General features: G+C 43.2%; 1 protein-coding gene across 3 annotated transcripts in view; it reads right to left on the bottom strand.

Moving 5' to 3' along the window:
- Window positions 1-778: 778 nt before the first annotated feature.
- Window positions 779-20,315, bottom strand: part of GATA6 (GATA binding protein 6) — a 30,992-nt gene continuing 11,455 nt past the window's right edge. For all 3 annotated transcript variants that reach the window (XM_060118754.1, XM_060118755.1, XM_060118756.1), the window contains exons 5-7: window positions 19,102-19,189; window positions 18,906-19,009; window positions 779-1,657 (exon numbers count right to left, since the gene is read on the bottom strand). In XM_060118754.1, the coding sequence (XP_059974737.1) occupies window positions 1,490-1,657; window positions 18,906-19,009; window positions 19,102-19,189 (360 nt within the window). In that variant the 3' untranslated portion in view covers window positions 779-1,489. The remainder of the gene's footprint in view (window positions 1,658-18,905; window positions 19,010-19,101; window positions 19,190-20,315) is intronic.

The raw sequence follows: 20,315 nt of genomic DNA, 5'->3' as shown, positions 1-20,315 counted from the left end.
GATCCTAAACAGAATGCTTATAATCACAGAAATGTCTTATAATACTGGGTCCTTTTCACTTACAAAGTTGTCCCCAGTGCAACTTGAGAGTTGATAACTTGACTCCATGTGCCAACTTCAAATGAACCAAGGTATAAAACAGATCCAAAAGGACAATTCATTGAAAAGAAGGCCGTAAGGCAATTTGCAAACATCACATGCACTTGCTTTATATGAATAGCTATAGCCACATACAGTATCAAAATGAAATTATAAGGGAAGGAATTCACTGTACAGAAGACAAAACAATACCCTTTTTATTTTTAAAACTCTGGTGAAATAGGTTTCCATATGACATCCCATTTTTTTAAAAATTAACGTAAACCAACCTGCCTGTGGGTTAGTCACACTACAGAGACCTCATCATAGTGTGTACAGATGCCTAGAGTATTTACAAATGTTATTTGTTAGGTAGTAAAGTTTTGTTGCCATTTTTCCAGCACATATTCCACAGTAAAATAAAGGGGAGATATTGGTGTTCTTGTACAAAAATTCTTAACAAATGGATAAGGCAATTTACCTGAGAGAAGATTTGTTCTTGAAATATTTCTCTTTTCACAATTGGAAATATAGAAATGGGATGTAGTTGTAAAAGAAGCATAAGAATGTCTAAGTTTACATTTTTTCTTTTAAATTATTTAAGTACCATTAAGTTAAAATGTTTACATTCATTATAAAAAATGTTGTTAAATCTTATGCAAATGATTTAACACTGATTGCTGCAACGCAAATTGCACTTTTAAAAAAAATTATTGTATACATGGAAGAAAAATATCTTTTGTTTGCTACCCTGTTTACAAATTCAGACTGACTTCAGGTCAGTCACACAATATGAACTTTGAGAAACGTCAGTCACAGTGTATGTTACAGTTACGATGCAGTCCTGCAAACCGAGTGATATTTTTGACAGGAGACCTCAAGAACCGACTCAGCCTCCAGAGGCGTGTACCAAACGAATGGTCTTCTCCACGAACGCATGTGAAATCTGGGGGCGGAAAAGGTATGAAGAAACTCTGGAATAACCAAAACCGATCAGAAGACGCACATGAATTGGGGCAATACACATAAAACTTTTGCTTAAAAATCTCTCTCAATATTCCTTAGCAGGCAAGGCCCCGGTTCCTAGTCCAGGTTTCCGGAAGTGGCACACTGGACATCAAATCCCCTGGCCGACCCAGAAGTGGCCGTGGCTGGGGAGGCTGTGGGCTGCTCCGGCCCTTCTCCCGAGCCGGTCCATCTTCTCCCTGGGTCTTCAAGACAGGGCCAGGGTGGTAAAGGCTGAGCAAGCCTCGTGGGAGATACATCTCTTTCAAATAAAGGCACGGAAATCCTGTGTCAGAGGAAGATGTCCAGTCAGCATCCTCAGCCCAGTCCGGACTGCTTGCCAAGAAGATCATGAAGGCGGTCCTGCGGGCCCCGGCCGTGTCCTCCTCCTGTTACCCGCGGCCGCTCAGGCCAGGGCCAGGGCACACCAGGAATCCTGTCTCACCGACGACGTGACTTCGGCCGGCGAGGCCAGGCTGACGCCGATGTACAGCCCATCTTGACCTGAGTACTTGAGCTCACTGTTCTCGGGATTAGCGCTCTCCCCTGCTCCAGACATCACCGAGGCGCCTGCCTGATGGAAGACGGGGACGGAGAAAAGGAGAGAAAGAAGAGGAGAGACAGTTACCAGTAAGCTGTCAGGCAGCTGGTCCCTGCTAGGTAAACATTCGGGGACAAGTGAGAGGGTAGCACAGCTGGCAGAGCTGCTCACTGGGCAGCACGGTGCCATTGACCTAACTCTAGCGATTTCTGCTCTTAGAAGCAGCTTCTTATTCACATCATTAACTCGTGGCAGGAACCACCAGGCAAGATGTGCAGCTGGACGCAGGTAGGAAAGGGGAACTGCAGGTGGCCTATTTGTAAAAAGTGCCGAACGCGCTCAGATCTCCGACAGTGAAACAAACCACACCACATAGGTCAACAAGCCTTAAGGATGCCCACACAATCTAATCACTGCAAAAGAGAAAAGGCAGAGCATGGCGCGTACACACACGCACACGCGCACACACACACACACACACACACAGAGGAACCACGAGGCTTAGCGGTTCTATCAAAGTCTGAGAAGGAAAGATACACAGTTCAGCAAGACCTGATAAATGAAATTTTTGAGCACTGACTTCATGGAAAATTAACCCATGCATACACAGGATTTAATTCTTCCCAAAAGCACAGGCCATGTTTGAAGCAGACCATGTGATAAAGAAAATGCTAACATCCTATATCTGTCATGATTGTGGCAATTATTTCTCGAAGCAAAAGGTCACCTTTCTCTTGTTTCATTCCTTCCTTCCTTCCATCCAAATAAGAAAAGCCAAATAGCAAACATGATATAATTTAGTAGAATCAAACCAAAATAACTAAAATCATGTTTAGACTATGGTTTGAGAAAACAGTTGCATTTGACTTTTTTGCTTTTAAATCTAGCCATAATCACATACTTGTGAATCATGCTTTCTTTCCTTCTAAAAGCTCTGAAGCCCATTATTTCTTCTGAGCTTTCAGGGCTCCATTCCATAAACTACTGGATACTTGTTTTTTAACACAGGTAGAACATCTTGTACTTTTCAAAGCATTCCTTTTCTACATTCACAATCCCATTAAATCCTAAAACATCCATCTGTCTGGCCAAGTTGATGGTACATCCACTTCAGAGAAATACAGGGCACCAGACACTGAGCGAACTGAATGGAAGGGTCCCAGACCCTCTGTGGCTCCACTCAGGAGCCCAGTAGTCAGCGTGGTCCTACCCTCTCCTGGAGAAGATCTGGTTTTCTCTATGATCCTCACAATAACTGTATGGGACTGAGAGGTAGGATTTCGGGAGGTCTGACCATGGAACTTCCTGTCCGCCCATCCCAATCCCCTCCCAGCTGGACAGGCCAAGTGTGGCCCCCTCCACAGGTAACGAATCCTTCCTTTTCCTAGCAAAAATGAAGGTTTGTGCAAATCCAGCAACAACAGTCCCTACCCCTGCCCCCAAACTTCTTTTTAAATAATACAAACTTAAAGATGTAAAACAAGGGCTTTGGGTGCCTAAAAAAGCAAATTTCACAAACTCACTGAGATGTCTAAAATTTAAAATAGATTCTTGTGAAATAGATGAAATAATCCTGTCAAACAAACTAAAGCTATGGATTTAGTTACACATACAAATACGGTGATTACTTTTAGCTCAGAACCTCGGCTATAAGCAAACTCAACAAAGATCCAGATTTAACCCACAAAGAAATACACAAAAGGATGATATTCAATTACAAAAAGAGTCTTCATTTTAGAAAAGAGCTATCATACAACTAGTAGAAAGAGTGAGCTCCCTTATAAATGACTAATGTCATACCCCGCTTGGTATTATCTACCTATTCCCCAAAAAGGCACATTTGCATTTATCTGACTAAATCTGACTTCACCGCAGCAAGTGCTATTTTCTGAAATGGAGGGGGTGCCTGGACTGGCCCAGAAAGCAGCCCACCTCAAGTGGCCGGAAATGCTGCGACAGCAGAGGGGTCTGCCGTCACCACAAGTCGCAACAAGAAACATGAGCAGGGCCCCTCGGCCCTGGGGCCGAGAGACAGTCATTCCCAGGTTGTGTGGGGAACTAGGACACGCACGCACTCGAAAGTAAGACCACTCAACAGTTCTCATGAGTTTCTGAGCGGCTGAGACAGGGAGGTGGAACAAGAGGTCAGAGAAGGAATCACAGAGGGGAAAGGATGCCTGGGGACAGCCGCAGGCAGCCTGCACGGTAGGACCAGCTTGGACTTTCAAATTCTACCCTGGTGCAGCCACCCACCTCCTGAGCTTCCTCCTCGGGAAACTGACCCTACCTCAAGTATGTTTGTGATGATTAAGCGAGCTAATGTGTGCAGGCGCGTCAGAATGCCTTGCATGTTAAACATTCCATGAAGGGAAGCTATTGTTGTGGGTGAGGAAAGGGTGTTCAAAATTGGAAGCATGCAGGATGTGGAGAGGTCTGTTCACAAGACAAGACAGCTGAAAGGGAAGGATATTAAGCAATGAGTCAGAAAAGATTCTGTGGGAGAGAGAAACTAGAGGGTCTGACCTAGAACTTTCTGTGCCTCAGTTTCCTCACCTAGAAAATGGAAATAATGAGGCACATATGTCAGAAGGTTGCTGCAAAAGAATTAAATTAGTGTATGTAAAGCCCTCGTGAAAGTGTCTGACAATAGTCAAGACTACATACGTATGTGCTATTGACACTATGAGAATTTTGTTACTGTAGTGAAGGAGCGTGGACCTAACTGAATCTCCCCAATGTCAGCCTTCACCAGGCGAGGTGCCGCCATCACTGGGTGGGACCAGCCCTACGAACTCAGCCAGAGCTAAGTGAAAACCACCACAGCCATGACCTTATTCTAATCATCACTGACGGCTCTGCACGGAAAGAAAGCAAGGTGCTCCTGCAGCCCTTCAAAAGGCTCATTGGCCCTTTTTCAAATAAGCCGCATTAAAGAAACCTTAATACCCTGAACATTAGTCTTACACCTGAACAACAGTCCCAAAAGCTACTGTTGAAATACCTATTTATTGTCTTCTTTGTTCAGACAAATATGTTAAGCTGTATGGCAGGCAAACCCCAAATTACGTGAGTGATGAGCTCCTGAAAAAAATATCAGCTTGCTGGAAATCAAAAGCAACATCTGGGGCCTCCCTGGTGGCGCAGTGGTTAAGAGTCCGCCTGCCGATGCAGGGGATACGGGTTCGTGCCCCGGTCTGGGAGGATCCCATATGCCGCGGAGCGGCTGGGCCCGTGAGCCATGGCCGCTGGGCCTGCGCATCCGGAGCCTGTGCTCCGCAACGGGAGAGGCCACAACAGTGAGAGGCCCACATACCGCAAAAAGAAAAAAAAAAAAAAAAAAAAAAAGCAACATCTGAGTTTGTCAGAAAAAAATAAAACAAGTACTTGTGCCCAAGGTTTGAGAACCTTATTTTTAAATGGGGATATACTATTTAAACACGGAATCCTGCGATGCACAGCGTTTTTTTCTATGTCAGTCATACCTCAATAAAAAAATAACTTGAAATTTCATGTCACAATACATAATGAGATCATCATGATGAGATCAGATGGGATGGATAACGCCAGCCCCCTCATCCCTGGCTGGAGGGGTTATACGCTGGCGCACGCCTTAGAAGGTAGTTAGCAAAGCCATCAAGAACTTTATACCCTACTTAGCTCTGTAATTTCACTTCGGGAAATGGATTACAAGGAAAAAATTCAAAGGGACGGAAAGGCTCCCCACAGGAAGACATCCATTGCAGGGTTACTTATAATAGTGGAAACCATGGAAATAATCTAATGTCTCATAATGTGAGGATGGTTTGGGAACGAAGGGATATCTGCTTAATGAACTATTATGCAAGTATTAAAAATAATAAGATCAAGTAACAAAATGGAAAAAATCCTGTAATGCAATGCTAAGTGAAAAACAACAGGATAGAAATTCTAGGTCATAATTACAACTTACCCATGTGCATGCAAAAGTATTTCAAGAGAACCCAGTGGGGGTGGGAGACTGGGGACCACCTGAGAGGGCCCAACCAGTTAGCCGTCTATACTGTCCTTTTGAATATTTTAACTGAGTGGCTTACTGCAGTCTAACTCCGGGGGAAAGGAACAGAAACATGAGGCACCAGTACTTGAGAAACGAGCCAGCCTGGACAGTCATAAAGCAGCATGAAAACCAGTGGGGAATCAGAGTGGAGGAAGGATCAGATGGGCCCCCATGCACCCCTGAGGTCACCTCTGAGCCACCTGGCATAGGCTGGAACCCAGCCAGCCATGCACATGTGAAACACAGTTCCAGGTACGTGAAAACACCAAACACAGTACACAGATGGGTGCAACAGTATAACCTGAGCTCTTGAAACTGGCATTCTAACAGCAGAAGAAGACTAGAATTAGCACAACTCTCCTTAAGAAACCCGGCTTGTCACATTGTCATCTTAAGTGCCTTCCCTTTATTGGGGATATTCAAGAGTTACCTCTCAAGAATCAGTTCAACCTGGGGGGGAAAAAAATCAGAGATAACTTATTAGGACCCTGGACCCAGTACACACACACACACACACACACACACCAATATAAATGCCAATTGGTTAAGGTTTTCCCACGTCTACTTAAATCCCTGAAAGGATCAGATGGCAGACATCTCAACACGGCACGTCACTAACCTAAACCAGCCTAATCCCCCAAAAGTTCCTGAACAACAGTAGAGGAGAGTGTGCCGAACGCCCACAGCCGAGCCATCCTTCCTTCTTTGGGAGGCAGCTCGGACAGGCGAGGTCCTGGCTCTTTCTCTGATCAAAGTGCAAGACGAGGGTGGAGCAGAAATCTGTTCTGTGTTATCACTCCCAGCTTATCGGCCTCCACCCTCCCACTGACGACTGAAAATGGAGGCACTTCCTGTTGAAAGAATGTGTTATCAGCACCGACCCAGGCCGGGCTTAGCACTGCAAGCAGGCCGGGTCAGGTGGGGGACCCACAGCAACTGGCCGGACGCCCCCCTCCTAAAGGAATAAATGACTTCAGGGACAGGTCGCGGCTGCAGAGCTGGACATGGAAAATATCCACTGGCCTGTGGAGCAGCACACTGATCTTTGGATTACCCAGACTGTTTTGCTGTGAAAATAAGCCTTCGCTTATTTTCAGACACGTATCTAGATGTCAAGGATTTCTGACTTGATGAGCTCCTCTAGCCGATGCCCAGCAGTGTCTGGCTCACAGCAGGCTCACCAACCATGAGCCTTGTCACATCCCATTACAGGCAGGCCCAGAGACAGCCTCCCACAATACCCAGGAAGCAGCTCTGGAAAGGTGACACGTCAGAGCAAAGGGAGCCCTTAAAGGACACAGCCTTTCCAGAAGAATTACAGGGGTTCTCTGGCTTGTGAATTATAAACAGGAATTTCGTTTTTGAGGAAGAAAACCAAAAAGGAGTCCGCTGGGGTGTGCTCTGTCTGCCTGCCATGCTACAATCTCTCCTAAGGCTGCCTCACAATCTGGAGAAACAAACCTCGGCACCCCCGGCAGGCTGGGGGGTGAGTGATCACTCCCAGAGCACAGGATTTTGAAGGTGATCACACTGCCTCCTCAGTTTGGATTCGAGCTGTCAGCTTCCATGGTCTCTGCTGTCCTTCCTACACATCTAAGCAAGTTGTGGTTACAGCTTTTCCTTGTGTGAGGGGGAGCCAGCCGCCCCTCACTGCCAAAGCTCTCTTCTCTGCTTTCGTCACCTCTAGGTTAGACTCTGTGGTGTTTGATAGCATCCTTCCTCAAAAGAAAAATTAAAAACTAAGTCTAAGTTCCTAACAAAGGAGAAACACTTTCAGATAAACCTTAACTTCCACTCTAAAAACCAAGGTCATTTCAGTTTGGATGGAGGGAAGAGGATCAGTCACAAAAGTGACCCAAAAGTTGAGAAGGTAACACTAGGAAGATACACAAACACACACGGGTTCTGTCTCCACCAGGACACGTGAAAACCATCAATCACAACAAAACTCTCTAAGTCTCCCACAAGGGTTCAATAAAGCTCAAGAAGGGAGAGTCACGGTCACCTCAGCCGATGACCCAACTCAGTGTTTAGCAGAATAGTTTATTTTTTTGTAACTTAGCAAACAAATTCCTTACTGAGGAGAGCTCACTGGCTGTCCCCTTGACCCCTCGTGCCCCTTCTGGGCCTGAGCTGGCAGGGTTATATCCATAGCCAGGATGCTGCTCTTTTCAAGGAGGGAAAGAATTATTCTATACACACTCTACTCTGGACAAAGGAGCAAACTGTTTTATGCATCTGTACATACACACAGCAAGCATGTCGTGATAAAGAAAGGCATGGCCCCAAGTTTATAAGTACTCTGGGATTATCAGTAAAACACTGATGTACAAATATAAATTGCAAGAAGAAGGGTTTGTCCCACAACTTGAAGTCATTGGCCTACTAAAGAAAAAGTTTATCTTCGGAAATGAATCAAAATGGATGGCTTTATTCTAGTCAAATTCAGAGATAAAAGATCCAGAGGTAAGATTTAAAACCTGATGGATTATGATCTTATTAAAGACTGGCTTTTTAGGAGCTTAGATGAGCATCTTCCTCTGGACATATCTACTAGACAAAGCAGACCACGGTCCAAGAACCAAGCAGCATTTACAAGAAGGCATTATGAAAGTGCTAAGAATCATAACGAATGAAAAATTGTTGCTATCAGGGAAATAAAAGTATTTAAACATGGTTACTTTGTTAACACAATAGCTTTACATCTCTAAATTCCCCCCATTAAGAAAGGGAATGACATTTATGTCTAATGTCTTGGGATGGAAAAAATGCCATGCAAATAAAGCACATCGTTATTAACTTCCAAGGTCATATTTAAATAGTGCTATTCTTCTTGAGCTTCAAAGCGGTCTGCAGGCATCTCCCACTTATGCTACACTACACTCCTAAGGACCAGATGGTAGGAATTACTCTTCCCCTTTAGTAGAAGGAGGAAAACCTTGGCAGTTTGCTATAGTCACACACAGAGCTGGAGCTAGCGCTTGGTTGCCTGACTGCTTCCTTCCAGCTGCTAATCCATGAACCCCCAGGATAAACTTCAGACCATATTCAGGCTTCACCATGAATCAAGCGACTAAACATAAGGAGACCTTTAAATTAAAAGTATTTCGCATTTAATAGGATAAAAATATGATTCTGGAGCGTGTGCACCAGCTCTGGTGAAACCATGCCATGCTAACAACTACCAAAAGGGGCAGTACACTAAGTAAATTATCATTTAAATATCATCAGAGGGCTTCCCTGGTGGCACAGTGGTTGAGAGTCCGCCTGCCGATGCAGGGGACACTGGTTCGTGCCCCGGTCCGGGAAGATCCCACATGCCGCAGAGCGGCTAGGCCCGTGGGCCATGGCCGCTGAGCCTGTGTGTCCGGAGCCTGTGCTCCGCAACGGGAGAGGCCACAGCAATGAGAGGCCCGCGTACCGCAAAAAATTTTAAAAAATAAATAAATAAATATCATCAGATAATGACTTGGAATTGTTCACTCAAAAGACTCCAACATGACATTGAAATCAATACCTGTTATTTGTTCAAAGCTTTCTTAAAATCTGAGGTCAATAAAATAATTTCTTTTTGCTCTGGCTCACAAACTCTTTTGAGTACTGGCCCTGATATGATAGGTAGCTGAATCAGGAATGATCACATATGTCAACACCTATCTTTGGAGATGCTTTTTGTAATTATTAAAGTTTCAGAGAAAATTAACAAATAGGTCTAAACACAGAGTTAACAGATTGTATTTAATTCATGTCCATTAGATCTTCATATTGCTAGTAACTCTTTTAGCAGACACCCATGAAATGCATAATAAATTACTTTTTGTTCCAGTAAAGGAATTCATTTTCTTCGAAGATTCATTTAGCAATAACATTTCAGAGTATCCTAAGCCAGATTTCTTAAATTTGGCTGTGTTTTCCGTCCACATTATTTCATGTTTTGTGACAATTTTTGTATATTCTTATAGAGGCGGGGGGGAAAACACTGCAAAGCATCTGTAATTCGAAAAGAAAAGGTGTGTTCTGAGATGAAGCCTTCTAACTTGAGGCCATATGAAAAGGCAGCCCACACTTATTCTTTACCTAGTATTCTGGCTTTCAGATTGTGATAATGAGTCAGTTATTAAACAAACCACAGTCCTGTGATAAATTGGGTGGACATATATGTTATCAACTATTTAAAGAGCAATACAGTTTTACTGTTTCCTAATATACATACAGGGACATTGTCATATTAATGTAGTAAGTGTATTTCTAATCACCATCCTCCCCATGACACACGCACGCGCACATGCACACAAGAAGAAGAAAAAAAAAAAAAAGAGGGAAGTCTAGAAAAGGCCTTCAGATCAAAGTGAAAGTATGCAAACTCCACATGCTTTCACATTCCCTGCCAGGGTGACGTGTGACTTTCACGGCGAAGGCCAATGTGGTCAGACAGGAACGTGAGTGAGTTATTAGAAGGGTCTGTGAAAGAAGAAAAGAAAGGGAGCCTGGCACATAAGGAGCGTGAAGATAAAATGCCAACAAAATATTTATGTTCATGGCTAGCAGCAAGTGGCGAGTGGGATATTAATAACTGTGATGACTGCCAACTCCCTGGGAGAGGTGGGAGACATCGGCTCCAGCCCCGGCTGCAACGCGGGCTTGTCTTATGACCTTACGGAGTCACTCCGGATCCTGGTTTATAAATGAGGCAATAATAATACCTAAGTGCAACTCTCTCGCAGACCGTCATGGGAGATTAATGCCTCTTTAACTCTTTTTATTCATTTAGAGAAAAGTATCTTGGACTATAAACTCTGGGGGGAAAATGGACACTTGCCTCTTAAGAAATGCTTTTTTAATGATTTTGTAAAAATTAAATTGAAGGCAATTTGGACATTCTAAAAGTTCCAACTAACTTGGCACTCACTGTGTATGGGTTTAAATGACACCATCAGAAGGATTTTAATACTGCGATTTAAAGTATTTCATATTTTAAGGGAGACTTTTTACCATCACATGCACAAACAACAGTAAATTTTACTACTTATTATTTTTTTCTATTACCCAACTAACAAAGCCTTAGAATTATAATACTTTTTTTTTTTTTTGCTGTACGCGGGCCTCTCACTGTTGTGGCCTCTCCCGTTGCAGAGCACAGGCTCCAGATGCGCAGGCTCAGCAGCCATGGCTCACGGGCCCAGCCGCTCTGCGGCATGTGGGATCTTCCCGGACCGGGGCGCGAACCCATGTCCCCTGCATCGGCAGGCGGACTCTCAACCACTGCGCCACCAGGGAAGCCCTAATACATTTTATTGATAAGTATAATGTTTAACAAGAAAATTTATACAATGTGCCTTGTGTATTGGTCATGAGAAAATCACTTCTCTAGTGCTATTTTCCTAGCTGTACTTGATGCTGAAGTGATAACCAAAATTAGTCAGATTTCTTTAAGAACATGTTATTTCTTCTCTCTAAAGGTTTCAGCAGCACATATACTATCGCATATTAATCCAGTATGCCATAGGAGTAAAAACACTGACTTTGCCTCTGCCAGACCTGCGTCCAAACCCAAGCCCGGCCTCTTAATCTGATACATAACCTTGGGGCTATTACTGGGTCTCACTCCCCCAAATGGAAAATGTAAATAAAAACACTTCATTTGTACAGTGATAATTGGGAATAAAAGAGAAAGGGTATATAAAACATCTGGCACTTAAAAGGTACTTGACAGAGCTAGTTTCCTGCCTTCCTACATCCACAATCTTATGAGAAAGTACGAGAAAGAGAGGAAACTCCCCCAAAGCAACCATACGGTAATTAATCCACTAAGGCCTGGCTCTCAAGTACCCTAAAGGCGAGCGTGGAACATTCAAGGTAAGAGTTAAGCAGGGGGACTTCCCTGGTAGCGCAGTGGTTAGGAATCTGCCTGCCAATGCAGGGGACACAGGTTTGAGCCCTGGTCTGGGAAGATCCCACATGCCGCGGAGCAACTGGGCCCGTGCGCCACAACTACTGATCCTGCGCTCTAGAGCCCGTGAGCCACAACTACTGAGCCCGCGTGCCCCAACTACTGAAGCCCATGCACCTAGAGCCCGTGCTCCACAAGAGAAGCCCGCGCACCACAACGAAGAGTAGCCCCCACTTGCCGCAACTAGAGAAAACCCGCATTCAGCAACGAAGACCCAATACAGCCAAAAATAAATAAATTAAATAAATAAATAAATAAATAAATAAATAAATAAATGTATTTAAAAAAAAAAGTTAAGCAGGAACTTTGGTCCCCACTCCAGCAGCCTCTTGAATCTTCTCTTCTTCACACTCAAGTTACCCTGCATGAAAGCAACTCATACTGTATGCAGATCCTTCATGAATGTTCCTTTCAAGTATTTAACTACTACAGAAATAGTTAATAATAATAGAAGCTATTATTTTGTGACCAATCATAGTTCCAAGTAAATCCAAAGTGATTCAGCTACTCAAAGAAAAAGACAGTGGAATATAAACTTGCTAATAAAGAAATAAGCTACGTGACTCAAACAATGTTTTCCAATTTTCATCACAGGATGCAAATATTAACATATAAAATAAAATCTATAAAAAGAATATAGAATATTAACCTGCCAAGTACCTAACCTTTCTTCAGAAGGCCTTATAAAGACATCCAGATATCCCAACAAATGTCAGTCCCTAAATCATTCATTGCCCCTCAGCTACGGAGCACTTAAGCACTTAACTCTTTCAAACCACTTCTAGCATGAGATTTAGCACCATGCAGCTCAGAGGTATTAATTCTGACAAGGTCATTGAATAAAGCTATTACCTAGGACTGACTGCAGTAGGGAAGTGGGTCCCGCTAGGCATAGAGCATCCCAGAAGGATAAATGAGGCAGGAATGAAGATACCTATTCAACACTGAGAAACTGACCAAACATGGGCAAGGCCCGCCCAAAGGCAGAGAACCAGCCAGAGAGGAATCTGAGATGTGGTCCTTGTCTCAGTCTAAGGATGCCTGCCTCTCCCTCTGTGGAAGCTGTCACCAACAACAAACCACAAAGTGAGGAAATGAATTACACTTAGACACACTATCTTTAACACGGCTCCATTTGGAAGGGTCACCTGGCAGCCACCCTGAAACCATCTTGCCCCAAGGAGTCCCTCAGGTCAGGACACGTCACCCGCTCCAAGGAGGTAGTTTTCCTTATTAACTGTGAAAGGAAACCCTGCTTGTAAAATGTACAAACAGGCATGCTAACATTTGTTTACATTAATTATCAAAATGCACCCAGTTAAGGATGTTTTAATTGTTGGAGTATAACAACACATTTTTGGACAGAAACACCACAGTGGGTGTTAGAGAAAGTCCATCATTTAGAAATGAACATAGTGTGGACCCTACTTAAGGCTGACTTAAAATTGACTTGAAACAGTTTTAAATATCTGCCTTCCACCTAATTTATGCATCTCAGCTCCTGCCTTTGGCTTTTTCTACCCTACACTCCAGCCACACTGAATTCCTAAAACTATGTCCCTGAAGCATCATAGTTACCATGCTCTTCTTCCTCCTGGAAACCTCTATCCCAATTTTTCCCCCACAAAAATCCTACACAACTAATTCAAATTTCCTCTCCTCTGAGAAGCCATTTCCAACCCTGTGGTCAGAATTCACGGCTCCCTACTTTCTTTTTTTTTTCTTTTTTGTTTTTTTGTGTGTGTGTGGTAGCGTGCCTCTCACTGTTGTGGCCTCTCCCGCTGCAGAGCACAGGCTCCGGACGCGCAGGCTCGGTGGCCGTGGCTCACGGGCCCAGCTGCTCCGCGGTCATGTGGGATCCTCCCATACCAGGGCACGAACCCGTGTCCGCCGCATCGGCAGGCGGACTCTCAACCACTGAGCCACCAGGGAAGCCCACGGCTCCCTACTTTCGACTCCCAACTTTGTTGCTCATTTAAAACACTTTCAAATCTGACCAGCAGGAAGATCTGTCTATACACACATGTCCCCACCACGACCACCACGTTACCAACAATCTGATGTCCAGGACCTTGTTTTACTACACTGAAAACAGGGCATCCCGTAGCACAATGTTTCTTAAATGGAACAATGACCATAGGGCAAGGGCTAGTCAGATAGAGTTCATCTCCATTTATTTCAACATTATATGTTTAATGATGACTTCAACGTTTTATTTGCAGTTTCAATATAAACTTAAGTAGGCTTTAATTTTTGTTAAATAATTATCTACAGAACTACTTGTAGGCAGGCAAAATATGTTCAGTGATTTTTTTTATCCTCAGCCATTGTCTTATTGCTCACTTTATCAAATTAATCCTTCCTGTCCCAAAGAAAAGTAAGAGATAACTTTATAAATTGGGGGATGAGTTATAAAGTTTTTGTATATTATATGTTACATACATATATACAATATACATATGCATTTTATATATGTGTGTATATATGTAAAGTATCCTCCAGTTTTACAAATTTTTAGTTACAAGTCCTAAGAGGGATAGACTATATAGAGACTACTTATTAAATCTTATTTGGGAATTGCTGAAATAGAATGTTACCATATTTGCCTCCTAATAACAACAGACGTAAAACATAACTCAGTCAATAAATGGAATTCAATGAAAAATTTAAATATTCTTACAATCCACAGAGACTATAAATGCCAAAGAAAATCTGATGTCCGTTTAGGTCAACTAAATAAACATTTTTCAGTAAATCTACAGATAAAGATTTCAGACTGAATGAAAAAAAAACATTTGGAGGAAATTTATCTTCAAAAGTCCAAAATTAATGAACTGTATCAAAAATTAAGTTCAAAAAAATTAAGTTCAACACATTTCTTAACAAACACAAAGAATTCCGTACAAGAAACTGATTATAAAATTCTGATAGGACTTCCCTGGTGGTCCAGTGGTTAGGACTCCACGCTCCGAACGCAGGGGGTCACGGGTTCGACCCCTGGTCAGGGAAGATCCCACATGCCACATGGCAAGGCCCCCCAAAATAAATAATTTTTAAAAATGTTTTAATACAGAGAAAATAAGGAAAAGAAAAATGAAAAATAATAAGGTCTAATGAATAGTAAATATCATATAAATGAAAGCAAATAAATCATTTATTGCAATAGTTTAAAAAAAGAATGCCAAAGGAACAAAACAGGGGCTATTTTAATACCAGGCTGCCCGGCAGCAGCAACGGTCTTCCTGTTCTCATACAGGAGACAAACTGCCCTCCCTCCGCCTCCAAAACTTACACCACACCTGCACAGCCTGCAACAGAGAAACTGAGTCATAAGGGAGCAGGTCAGCAACCTGATGACCATCAGAAGAAATGAGACAGAGGTCTAGTTAAAACACAAAGGAGCAACACATACATAAAGCTAAGACATGCCACAAAGTCAACAAAATGAGGCTTCAGAGCAGTGCAAAAATGATTTTCGCGTGGTCCAGAATACTCAGCTCCAGCCAGGCTTGCTCAGGTGCCAGGTCACGACAGTACCACCACTGAATAGGCCCACATGCAGGGACATCAGAACTTTTAAAAAGTCCTCTAGGAATGCCTACTGGTGATCTCCTACAGATGACTTCTCAGAGGGGAATTAAAACAGCAAGTCTGATAGGGTCTCTGCAACGGTCTCTGTGCTTTAAATCACAGTCATTAAGGAAAGGTGGAGGAGCGGGTATGTTGCCACTTGTATCTCTAAGCAGAGCGTGTGGCCCGTTTCCTTGTTCCACTGGGAGTATGCCTACGATTGTCCTTTGTTTTGTAGCTTGGCTGTCCCTATTAAATGAGGACAACCCTGCAGGACTAATTTCCACCCCGTCAGTCACAGGGGCCGCTGGAGATCCACGGGGCAGACCCATCATCCCTGGAGGTTTTAAACGCCAAGCCGAAGAACCCAACCTTGCTGTGTGGATATAGTAACATCCCCCTCACCTACAGCGCTCACAAAATCCTATAAAGCAGTCATTCACAACGCCAGCTGCCCTCCAACGTGATAAACTGGGACCAAAATGGGAAACTGTCACTTCTTTGTCAACACAGAGGCCTTTCACAAATGCTTCTGCCAGTTGCTCACAGATAACGGCTCCGGCAGGCTCTTCACGGCACCGCCGCTGCCACGCTAGCCACGCGCACGAAGAACCGGCCGGCCCAGGAGGGTCTCAAAAGTGTCCAGGGACCAACGGACACACACTGGCACTCCTGGGGAAACCACTGAGCCTGCTACAATTATCCCTGGAGGGGACAGTTTCCCAAGGCAGCCAGTCTACTGGCTTTTGCCGGGTAGTCAACACCCACATCAGGAAGGCACCGATGCTGGGAGACTCCGTGATGGGCTGGCCATCCGGAGAAAATCCACGAGCCCAGTGCCAGCCCAGGCCAGGAAGGGCGTGTCCCTGGAGGGAGGAGGGGATGATGGGCAATCCTCCCCCACCAACCCCCCCCACCCTCCCCTCCCCCGCCAAGCCCTGACCTCACCCCACCAGCTTCGGGAAAAGCTGTCAGGAAGCACTTCTGAGGTCACCTGGGCTCGGAGAACTGACCACTCCCGGGTCTGCAGCTCACACCGCTGGTTCCCACAGAGGCTGCCCGGGCTCCGGGAGTGATGGGGAGCGTGCAGCAAAGACCTTGTAAGGAACTGCTCTCCAACTCCCCCAATCTCTAAAATACTTTTTTTTTTTTTTTTTTTTTTTTTTTTTTTTTTTTTTTTGCGGTATGCGGGCCTCTCACTGTTGTGGCCTCCCCCGTTGCGGAGCACAGGTTCCGGACGCGCAGGCTCAGCGGCCATGGCTCACGGGCCCAGCCGCTCCGCGGCATATGGGATCCTCCCAGACCGGGGCACGAACCCGTATCCCCTGCATCGGCAGGCGGACTCTCAACCACTTGCGCCACCAGGGAGGCCCTAAAATACTTTTTAAAATATTTTTTTTAATACTAAATTTGCTTTGCCTCCCGGCCTCTGGTAGAAAACTGAGCCTTCCATCCGACGGTACTGGCCGACAAGCCGCCCCTGGCATGCTGGGTCCCAAGTGAGAGACAGATGCAGGGACACCAAAGCTGCCGTGGGACTAGCTGCTGGACTCCCCAGGTCCTTCTTCCATACAAGTCCGGGCCTGACCCTGTCACTGCCTTTGCACTGTTCCTCCCCTGGAGGGCAAAATTGATTGGACTTGCAAATAGCCAATTTTGAAATTTTACATCACAAAACCAGAAGGGCAAAACAGACTCCGCCCACTAAGGTTCCAAAGCCCATTGTTGGGCAAATATCTCTATTTCTGTGCCATTTATCATTCAAATTTAGCTTTTGCCATGCTAAGCTTGGACTGTAGCACCAACAAAAGTGAGTTGGAGCTGGCAGCAATCCACTTTTTAGCCAGGAGAGACGGATACTGAGGCTGAAACCCTAGCTGATCCCTCAATGCTTCAGAAAACCAGAACATCCTTTCACCTGATTTAAGCTGCGCAATTGCTTCTGAGGACTTAGGGCACAATAAAGGATATTTAAAAATAATATTGACCTTTTCATTTTCTCACAACTTCTATTTACCACTTTAGACCCTTGAAGTTACATCTTATCTTCCTGTAAAAAAAAGTCATTCACCAGAGTTCACCTTTATAAAGGCTAGAAACGTTCTTTAAGAATATGTGTCCAGGGCTTCCCTGGTGGCGCAGTGGTTGAGAGTCCACCTGCCGATGCAGGGGACACGGGTTCGTGCCCCAGTCCGGGAAGATCCCACGTGCTGCGGAGCTGCTGGGCCCGTGAGCCATGGCTGCTGGGCCTGCGCGTCCGGAGCCTGTGCTCCACAATGGGAGAGGCCACAACAGTGAGGGGCCCGCGTATCGGGGGGGGGGGGAGAATATGTGTCTGCAACAAGCAAAAAGGCTTTTTCCCTTTGGAAAAAGAATATGTGTCTGCAACAAGCAAAAAGGCTTTTTCCCTTTGGAAACTCTGAACGAACTTCTTGTTCATTAAAGAAAAAGAGTCCAAAACAGTTTGAATTGGAGGAATCAAAGAAAAATATCAAATATACCTTTAAGCAGTTAACAACTTTTTTTTTAATGTTTAATTTTTGTTTGTTTAAGCCAGTAAAAATACCAGCTCCCTGGTTCCTGGTTCAAAGACAGCTCAAGGGCAGTAGTTTCAATTTCACCTGTGGCGATTGTTCAAAAACACAAATTTCCAAGCCCCACCCCCAGAGACGCTGACTCAGAAAATCCAGGGTGGAGCCCAGGAATCTGTAGTATTTCAAAGTACCCCAAATAAAGCAAAATTAAATGTAGAAAAGAATTACTAAGTAGGAATTTTAATGCTAATGTTTCGTCCTAAACCAGTCTCAGTGTAATCCTCACCCGGGGCTGTGAAATGCTGCCGCACAGGTCGGGCCCTGGATCTCTGAGGACCAGGGTGCGGCCCGGTCATTTTTAAAGGGCATTCCAGGTAAATTTGGGAAACACTAGGGTGGGAAAGTGCTCTTCATTTGAGAAAAACTGAGTTTCAATTACAGCTTTACTGAAACGAAGTCCGTGATCTTCACAAAGACCCAGGCACCCTTGTCCTCAGGGGCGCGAAATCACACACAAACCGAACTGCTCACAGGCTGATCACCAGGCTGAAATAAGCCTGGGTACAATCAAGGTGCATTAGAAGATGGCAAGGCTGCCCAGCCCAGCAGAGGACTGTTAGGTGAAGATCAGCGAATACAGCAGCACATCACATGACTCATTGTGATGAGCTTTGCTCTGGGTAGATGATTTTTTTTTTTAATGTAAAGAAGGAAGAGAAGAAAGAAGGCTGGAGTTGATAAGATAAGCAAAAGCAATTTAAATGCCATGGGCACTGGGATATATAAAACCACTGAGCTGGTACTTTTCCTGATCTACATTAGAAATACATAATACATGTATATACATTAGAAATGTATATACATATACATATATATATATAAACTCAGATAAAAACCTGGAAATAAAAAAAATTTAAAGCACTTCAAACCAAAACTTCTTGCCTTTACTTGGGTTAATTTAACCATAAAAAATGATGTAGATCTTAATTAAGAGGTTTGTAAAGTACTTAAGTTTGTCATTTTGTTGACATTTAAATGTAATTTCCTCTAAAAACTATTCTTAGGTATCAGCTAACAAAACTGAACTGTTGGTTTAGATTATTGTACTGCCAGATAAGATAAAATTTGAGATAATATACCGGGAGAGCAACCCACTAGCTTAGAAGGAGTCTATACAGTTTTAACACTTACCCCTGAGGCTGTTGGTTGTGTCGTAGGGGAAGTATTTTTGCTGCAGTCATCTGAGTTAGAAGAGGTGGAAGTTGGAGTCATGGGAACAGAATTATTGCTATTACCTGCAACAATCAAAATTAACCTCATAAATATACATATATGCTGCTAAGTTTGGCAAATACTTGACAGTCAAATAGTATTTTGTTATATTTACCAGAGCAAGCTTTTGACTTATTTATGTTCTTAGGTTTTCGTTTCCTCGTTTGAATTCCCTCTTTTTTCATAGCAAGCGGTCGAGGCACCTAAAAAATTGTTCACATAGGCCATGAGTTTAATAAATATTATATTGAAGAAAAACCAAACTAACTAAAGACCCAACCTCAGTACTGAAAGCCCTCATTTAGAACTTGGCATAAATGTCAATCCAATTTTTACATACACTTCATAGATTCGAACTGCATAAAGACTACACTTTCCCCATCAAATGCAGAGATTCCTCCAGAAAAAAAAAATAGGGAGGGTGATTTGCCAGGGAGAACTTACTCCTTCAGCTTAATGTTTATTGTTTTAAACAACTTCAATTACAGAGTAAAATCACTGAATACATTCAGTGTAAAAACACTGAATACATACAATAAAAATATTTTTATTTCAAAGAGATCATGTATGCTTCTCCCTACATATACCAAGGATAATTTTCTTTTTAAAATTGACATATAATATCTTGCACTATCCTTAAAATGTAGAATCTAACTATAGCTATCAAATACAGCTATTCCTCTTTTGTATAAATGTATTTGATTGCATTGACATTTTTTAAACTATAAACTAGTTAGTGTGAATTTCTAGTTGGTTCCATGATACTTTTTAAGTGTACAGTTTTTTAACATATACACACTACTATATACAAAATAGATAACCAACAAGGACCTACTGTATAGCGCAGGGAACTATCTCAATATTTTGTAATAACCTATGAGGGAAAAGAATCTGATAAAGAATACATATATATTCTACGTATATAATATATATATTATACAGACACATATGTGTCACTGAATCACTGTGCTGTACACCTGAAACTAACGAGAACATTATAAATCAACTATACTTCGACTTTACAGCTTGTTTCTTTAAAGCTTACTACCATCTTATCAATTCTAAAACGCACTTTCCCACATTTTAGTATTTCTAAAATTGGGATGTCTTACTATGGATTTGTGTGACAGTTTAATTGGCAGTATTTTTTGTTTCTTACTAGTAAGATAAAAGTTTCTATTATAATTAACAGGACCCTTGAGTCGCAGAGGTACATAGAGAAAATCAGATTTTTCACTTTTATGCCCTGTCTTTTGCTGATTTTTTAAACTGAAACTATGTACAAACAAGACACTGAACGTGTATACACATGAGCAGAGTAGGTGGCGC

Source organism: Mesoplodon densirostris, chromosome 15 (genome assembly GCF_025265405.1).
Source record: "Mesoplodon densirostris isolate mMesDen1 chromosome 15, mMesDen1 primary haplotype, whole genome shotgun sequence".
Taxonomy (NCBI): domain Eukaryota; kingdom Metazoa; phylum Chordata; class Mammalia; order Artiodactyla; family Ziphiidae; genus Mesoplodon; species Mesoplodon densirostris.
This window is presented reverse-complemented; position numbering and strand designations above follow the sequence as displayed.